Raw genomic sequence first — 8,408 nt, forward strand, 5'->3', positions numbered from 1 at the left:
TCTAAGAACAATGAATTCAGAAGACCAGCCATCTTTGCTGTCAAACGTTACTTTCGTATTTTTTCTCTATGCAAAAGTGATGTTTGCTTTCAGACTGCAATGATCGCGAGACTTACACCTGTCGCAAGTCTGTTGTGATATACATTATCATCTTGCGGCACCCACGCCCTCCAGATCATTAACATGTTGGTAGTACTTCCCCAAACGTGCTCTATCAAAAAGCGACAATACTGTTTTCATTATTGTAACAAGGCGCTCTTTCGATTCCATACAAGTTGAAGTTAACTTTCACGCGATCGAATAAGTTAACGTAGGTAGAAAATCTCACACTAGGATGTGCGATAAGGTTTACGTTGTAATCATTTTATTTCGCCGTTCGTCATACTCAAGCTTATAATATACGGTTCAATTTTCCGCCCTGTCGTTAAGGGGCTTGATTCAATAATTTCAGCGCTTACTCAGCGTGGGTGCGAGTTAATGATGCCTGAATATTGGCGTAATGACGACTTTGTGTTCAGGTCTCCTTGTCAAATGATATTTCGAACTTATCCGAAGGTGTAGATAGATAGATATATGAATGAATGAATACTTTTCACACACAATTCACAAGAAAAATGAATTTATAATATACATTATATATTATAATATCAATAATATTTTATTGTACTCGCAATACACAGTCTCGAGCGCACCGCGTTAGATACACGAGAGCTGAGGCGAGAGTGGACGCGTCTGATAAAAGTGCGAGTGTCGAGCCTGTGCTACACTAATCAATACAACAGAGATATAAACATATAAAACATATAGCCCGAGGGTACAATTTGGTGGCCGTATCGCTACATAGCGTATATGTATCTTAACATAGTATAAAAGTCTCTCGCGCTGTTTGTATCTATTAAACTACACAGCAGATCGTAATGCAGTTTTCAGTTTTCAATAGACAGAGTGATACAAGAGGGAGTTTTATAATAATATGTAGTAATAATCCAGATTGTCGGCCGTCTGGCGCAGTGTGCAGCGACTCTGCTTTCCGAGTCAAAGGCTGTGGGTCCGATTCCCACAACTGGAACATGTTTGTGTGATAAACATGAATATTTTTCAGTGTCTGGGTGTTTATCTGTACTTATAAGTATTTATGTTTATTATTCATAAAAATAACTCAAGCTACGCTTACTTTGGGGCTAGATGGCGAAGTGAGTATTGTCGTAGCATTTTTTTATTTAAATTATAATAAAGAAGTTAAAAGATATGTAGCTAATGCGATATCGTATCAAAAATTTTTTTGTGCGCCTTATACACTACGACTTTTTAAAGTATCACGGAATTTTATTATAAATCACTCCAAACTGCAATAACTCAAAACTACGTCTGAGCACGACTTCACTTGCTGCACCCAAACCTGGCTAAGTCTGTTGTGGGCTCTTCTTAGACCTGGGTGCGTTTTGAACCGTCCTAGCTTTAGTTTTAAGTTACCGAATGCAGTTATCACCATCACCTAACATAAGTGTTAACATGTTAAATGTATGAACGCTTCATAAATGCCTGTGATAAGGTCTACATGAATCAAAACATTTTTGAATTTTTAGCACTTAAAACCCGTGAACTCTATTCCGGCTACCTTACTGATGTTCGGAATGAGAATGTTGCGTGAAAGAGGGATCACAGGTCAAGACCCACTGTCCCATCCAGAGACTAAGAAAGGGTCCGCGGAACGCAACCGCAATTCTGATCCATCAACAACCTTCCTTTGATCAACCACGTAATATACGGAGAATAGAATATTTGACGGCCGGGTGGCGCAGTGGGCAGCGACCCTGCTTTCTGAGTCCAAGGTCGTGGGTTCGATTCCCACAACTGGAAAATGTTTGTGTGATGAACATGAATGTTTTTCAGTGTCTGGGTGTTTATCTGTATATTATAAGTATTTATGTGTATTATATTCATAAAAAAATATTCATCAGCTATCTTAGTACCCATAACACCAAGCTACGCTTACTTTGGGGCTAGGTTGCGATGTGTGTATTGTCGTAGTATATTTATTTATTTATTTAATAGCTCTTTCTATGCTTCTTTAATTTTTGGTGTCTTATTAGGTTTATTTATTTACTTATTTATTCAATTACAATTCCATTACAATTTCCATTATATAGATTACATGATTATTATAATTTCAAAAGAGAATGGCAATCTAATTATACATTTGAAAATTAAAAAAATGTATAACGCATTTGGAACTTAAAAATTACCAACCAATTTCAGGATCTTAAATCATAACTGGGAACTGGCACTATTGAACTCATGATCTATTTTTACTCACTCGCTGCCCGAACGTTACAGATTTGGAAATTATTTGAGACCCCGAATGGTGTATAATGCATGTACTAAGGTAATACATGATACTTGGATACATTAATACCTAAGGCCGACACAATGTTTAACAAGCGCTAATTGCCTAAATGGACCCGCCTGTCTGACAAACATCGACAATCTACACAACTTGTGTAACTATCCATAAAACTAATTCTACTATATCCTACTAATATTATAATTGTGAAAGTTTGTATGAATGGATCGATGAACGTTTGTTACTCAGCTCTACTGGACGGATTTTGATAAAACTTAACAGTAATATCGGTTGTACTACGGGGTAACACATAGGCCATATTTAATAAGTATATTGTCCAAACTGGCCACAATGTAATAACAAGGTTCAAGTAAGTAAGTCGAAACAGAAACGCTAAAACGTGCCGAATTAATTAATAGAGTACGGCGGCGCGACGCGATGTGCCAGTGAGTAGCAGCTCGACTCGGGGGGCCGAGTTCGAATCCCAGCACGCACCTCTCGACGGCCGATTGGCGCAGTTTGCAGCGACCCTGCTTCTGAGTCCAAGGCCGTGGGTTCGATTCCCACTACTGGAAAATGTTTGTGTGATGAGCATAAATGTTTTTCAGTGTCTGGGTGTTTATATGTATAATGATATTTATTTATGTATATTATTCATAAAAATATTCATCAGTCATCTTAGTACACATAAAACAAGCTACGCTTACTTTGGGGCTAGGTGGCGATCTGTGTATTGTCGTAGTATTTTTATTATTATTATTTATTAACTTTACTAAATTATGTGCGTTTTAAGTAATTAAAATATCACTTGCTTTTACAGTGAAAGAAAACGTCGTGAGGAAACACGCATGCATGCATGCCTGAGTTCTCCATAATGTTCTCAAAAGTGTGTGGAGTCCACCAATCCACACTAGGCCAGCGTGGTGGACTACGGCCTTAACCCCTTCCTATTGTGGGAGGAAACCCGTGCCATGGGTTGATATGATGATGATTTAAAGTTATTTTAATGACTGTGGGGTTATCCCTTTGAATTTCCTTTTTTATCAAAACGAAAGGAACAGAGCCACAGTACGTGCAGTTTTGGTTAGCATTAATTATTTTTAATTTCACAACTTCACATTAAGAGATAAAATGTAGAAATAAACAATACTTTTACAAAGGTTACTCTACATAGCATTACATTATAATCGCTAAAATGTAACACCAAATTGTTTGTTTATAATGTTTGTTTAAATATCACTAAGAGATTTAACATTTCTTGTTAGTTAAGCTAGATTTGTAATGAGCAATTAAAAATTAACTACACATTCTTATATATATCTTATTCTTCAGTCAGTTGGTATTAAGCCTTCAGCGATCATTCGCTGCCGTTTGGCTTCTTCTCTCGCCCTCTTTTCGGCTTCTTTTCTTTCCTGTTCCTCTCTCTCTTCTTGGGCCTTCTTCATTGCCATCGCAGCCAGCGTCTTCTGATCCAATTTAAAGAAGTTGATAGGCTCCTGTGTATATTTTTCATCTTTAGCGTTCATGTTCTCGATAAACTTCACATAATTAAAGGAACCATCCTCAGGGTTATACGTTTTATCTTTCATAGCCAGTCTGATCCAATCAGTGAATTCAATCTCTGATAAAGGCTCACCCCAAGTCATAAGTTCTTGACGCAAAAGTTCCAAATCCACTTTACCGGTTTCTTCATCGTCGTGCCCTACGTCAGCAAAGGCCTTGGTCACGGCTAACTCGAAATCGTCACCCCAGTTCATCTTGGCTTCAATCATAAACAACCATTCGTGGTATTCGACAGTATCAACGAATTCATCCTCAAGAAATTGCTTGAACAGTTCCTTTATTTCTGCACCTTTTGGATTGAAGCCTAACTTTCGTAACATCACCGGAATCTTTGACAATGGTATCTAAAAATTAAATTTGTTGTGATTGTGGTTTATGAGTTACAATTATGAGATTTACCTCGTTACCCCGTTGATATGGTTGTTACATGTTAACAAAAAGTCCTGAGCCCAATTTCCGGGTCATCGCAGAAATTGATAAATATAAAAAAAGATGATTCTCTAGACTCTATGCACGCCACTGCCTCGAAGAGTACCTCAAGATAATGGTGCTGCTTATTATTACCAATATAGCCTTCTTTTCATCAAGATAATATTCACTGATATACTATAAATGCACAGTAATCCGCCTGCCATACTGCTACTGCTGCATACGGGATGATGGGTCCAAAAATCACAAAGTTACACACCACTGTGATGGACACGTTATCAGACGACCCGCTGAACACATGGTACCAATAGCCCTAGATATACCGACGACGAAGCGTGGGCGCGGAAGATTCTCCGCCACCTGTTAACGATGCAAAAACATTAACGCGAAAAGCGCTCAAAACCGCCTTGAATGAAGGAAACAAACATGACGAGCCAACCCTAGATAATGGGAACAGGCGCAGACGATGATAAAATGTGTCTAAGTGTATAAAAAAAATAAAAGTTGATTCAAAGATTCAAAGTAATATATATACCTTTTCTGTGTTGTCCTCATCAAATTCCTTATAAAGTTCTTTAAACTTTGCCAAATCCTCTGGACTAAAACACGCCGGTGGTGGAGGTGGTTTTTTGGGCTTTGGGGCTGGACCAGCAGCTGCTGCACCCATCATGGCTTTCGCAGCAGCTGAATCCCCCTTACCCTTACCCTTGACCTTTGGCGGCATTATTGAGATAGTGAGATTGTACGAAGCTTTATTTTATAACCAAAATAAATGTAGATTAAAATCGGTGTAGTACATTATTTGTTGAAGTCACAGAATATAATGATAAAAGATAATTGTTTCTATTTTATAGTTACATTCTAACTTTGTTTAAGTAATTACCCATTTTGACGCATCTGACATATTAGGCACATTATCTACCAAAAAGTATTTTATCAAAAAGTATTTAATCTTTATGCCGTGTGGTGATGGCAGATCAGTTGTCACTACCCTTACTCTCCCCGCAGATATCGTACGGGGTGAATATACCGGTGAACATACATACTGCCATCTACTGCGATCACCAACCCGTCTTCCCGGCGCGGTAGTTACAGGAAAACCCTCCCATTGGAAGATGGCTTTAGCCCAGGCTAGGCTGGAGCTTAGGCTATTGACGATGATTATGAAAATAAAGCTTAATTTTCTATACTCCGCGAAAAAAAGAACAGATTCTCCTGATTTTTTAATGAATGAATAAAGTTTTATCATTGTAAAGTCAACATCTCCTGAGGATGCTCCAGTTTCGGAGCGAAACGTGCGTAGAAAAGATACATTGCCTGCAAGATCTGTTTGGTGTGGAGTATAAAAATTGAAGAAACTCTTGTCTCATTCTGGCTAGTGGCTTGTGTTGCTAATTTTATTCGTTGCATCCCTTTCAAGGTAGGTTTAGACCAAATGTACAAAGCTAGAGCCAATTTAAGAGCACTATTTCTTGACCTTTTAGTGTACACCGCAATATCAACGAGATTTATCTTTAGATCGAGATATATTTAGATCAAGCGAGCTAACTTTCTTAGAATATTCCATACAATCTATGCGAGCTAAGATAGAACAATGAAGGAACGTTCTGTCACTGTTTACACTAATAGAGAGATCGAACGAGACAACTTCAAAAATGACAATCATCGTTTGCTAGAGCGGAAGATAAGGTCGGGGAAAACTGTGGCTGTAGAGTTTATTTCTCTATCATCATCATCATCATTTCAACCAATGGACGTCCACTGCTGGACATAGGTTTTTGTAGGGAGTTCCACAATCCACGGTCCTGGGCCGCTTGCCTCCAGCAGCTTACAGCGACTCGCCTGATGCATCTTATTTCTATCAGTCATTATTGATTTTATTGTCTGGCCGCACGTAGTGTCCTCCCAGAAAAACATCCTGGAGCCATCCTTGCGGATGATCGTTCTAGTTTTACATGTGCTTTTATATAGATAAAGAAATAATTGACCTAAATTTTTACCCCGTACTGTGATCTGGCAACCCTATTTTAGGATAATAGTCGTATTATGTAGAGTTTTCTCCACACTTGCGCCAAATTACCTACCTGCGTGCCAAACTTTTAAGTTTGTAGGTCAACGGAAAGACTCCTATGGAATAATTAATGCAGTAATTAAATGGGACTTTTAGTATGAAAACATGCTTATAAAGTGCTTGTGTTGATACTCATTAGGTTATATCTTTTTAATTAGAAACCTAAAAACGGGAATAAAAGTTGTATAAAAGGCTGGCATGATATTTTTGATGTTATAACCACGATAATTTTATTTTATGTTTCGCTTTTTCTGTAGCTCGTCTTTACTTACGGGATATCAGAAAATCAATGACGAGGTTGCGGATATCCGCTAGTTACCTAATAATTCTAGTTTTTATTTTTATTCCCCTACAGTTCAGTCCTTGACTGCTATCTAGCAATCATAGAATTAAGAACACACAGAACCCTAATTAAGCCATTATTACATGCAGTTCTTTTTCGGATTGTGTGTAGCTGATTAACCCTAATGATTTTAACAGTGGTGGTAACACCTGGTGGTAAGTGATGATGCACTCTAAGACAGTAACGGGCATACCTGTTACCCTTAACATGGGTCATTTATAGGTCATTCATGGGATTCACTGCCGCGTGCGGCAACAGAGACTGGTACTGTTCATTGTTTTTTTTTTATTATTTTAAATCATATATAAGGGCTTTCTCATGCTCCCTAATGTGACTTATATACCCTATTTTAGCACTAAACATGCGTGCACAGTGAGGACATGTAAGGGTACCGTCAACGTAGTATCATGCGTAATAAGGAAGTTTCATTAAACTCATATCGGAACATCATACCGAATCGCTTAGCGGCACGTCTTTGTCGGTACGTTGGTAACTAGCCACGGCCGAAGCTTTCAACCAGAACAGACCAGTGTAAATTCAGAAATTGTTAATTCCCAAATTCCCCTGCCGGGAATCGAACCCGAGACCTCCAACTTAAAACCACGGCGGTCACCGCTACGCCACGGAGGTCGTCAAACCACGGAACAACATTTTCCCAAAAAAAAAAATTTATTTTAATACTAGCTGTTGCGTATATATTGTATCTATATTAAATTTAATTGTAGATCTAAAAAAAATTAAAGTATTCAGTATCGCTAAGCCTTAAATTAGGGGTTTGCTGTGCAGTCCGCTGAGGAGTTCTGTCCTCTACCTCCAACCACAGTTTGGGCAAAATTAAAAACATATTATAACCTCTAGTACAGAAATAATTATTTAAATCGGTTATAATTTGCCTGGTTTGTATTGAGTGAAATCGTCAAACACTCATCCCCTTTCCCAAAGGAACCGAGCTAAATGCCGGGATAAAAAGTAACCTATATTACTTCTAACACTTCCAAGAATATGTGTACAAAGTTTCATGAGGAACGGTTAAGAAGTTCTTGCGTGAAAGCGTAACAAACAAACTTACAGTGGCATTTATAATATTAGTAGGGATAGGGATAGAGATACGGATAGGGATAGGGATAAGCATTTTACACTTAAAACGTCAAGTCTTTCCGTTTGTCAACTCTAAGTACTACTGGTTCGGAAAGCAGATTCTACCGAAAATAATCTGCTTTCAAAATCTTAACCTGCTAGCGTCGCAATTCAAACTGTCGAATAACGATCATTCGGCCAGTAACAAAACACGAAGCCGGCCCACGAATAGTTCAACTGGAAAATAGTGCTTGCCATTTTCCACTCTTCTAAACGACCATTTTACTGTGAACCCTAATAGCCAACCAGCCTCATATATTATCTGGCTAAGCCAAAATTGGCGCGGTTCCTTAATTTGATTGTTGTGACCGCTGCTATAACATCTCATTTCGCTTGAGGTCAATGTGTAATTATATAGGGTTATATGGACATTTCGGCACGGTTGGACGTTAGGTAACATAAAAGGTACTACCGGACCCTCGCGACTTCGTCCGCGTATGAGTCAATCGAGAAAAGATGTGATGCTAAAATCATAATCATCGTGGCCTAGCTATGTACCTACTATTATCTTACGTGGTATA

The 8,408-nt window shown here is 38.4% G+C and overlaps 1 protein-coding gene across 1 annotated transcript; it reads right to left on the reverse strand.

Annotated features, from left to right (window-relative positions):
* Positions 1–3,670: 3,670 nt before the first annotated feature.
* LOC120630559 (caltractin-like) lies at positions 3,671–5,163 on the reverse strand. The gene is made up of 2 exons (XM_039899815.1): positions 4,872–5,163; positions 3,671–4,251 (listed from the first exon to the last, which is right to left on the reverse strand). Exons 1-2 carry the CDS (start codon positions 5,058–5,060, stop codon positions 3,673–3,675), a joined length of 768 nt encoding a protein of 255 aa, XP_039755749.1. The 5' UTR covers positions 5,061–5,163; the 3' UTR covers positions 3,671–3,672.
* Between the last annotated feature and the right edge of the window lie 3,245 nt (positions 5,164–8,408).

The sequence above is a fragment of the Pararge aegeria genome, chromosome 16 (assembly GCF_905163445.1).
Source record: "Pararge aegeria chromosome 16, ilParAegt1.1, whole genome shotgun sequence".
Lineage (NCBI taxonomy): Eukaryota > Metazoa > Arthropoda > Insecta > Lepidoptera > Nymphalidae > Pararge > Pararge aegeria.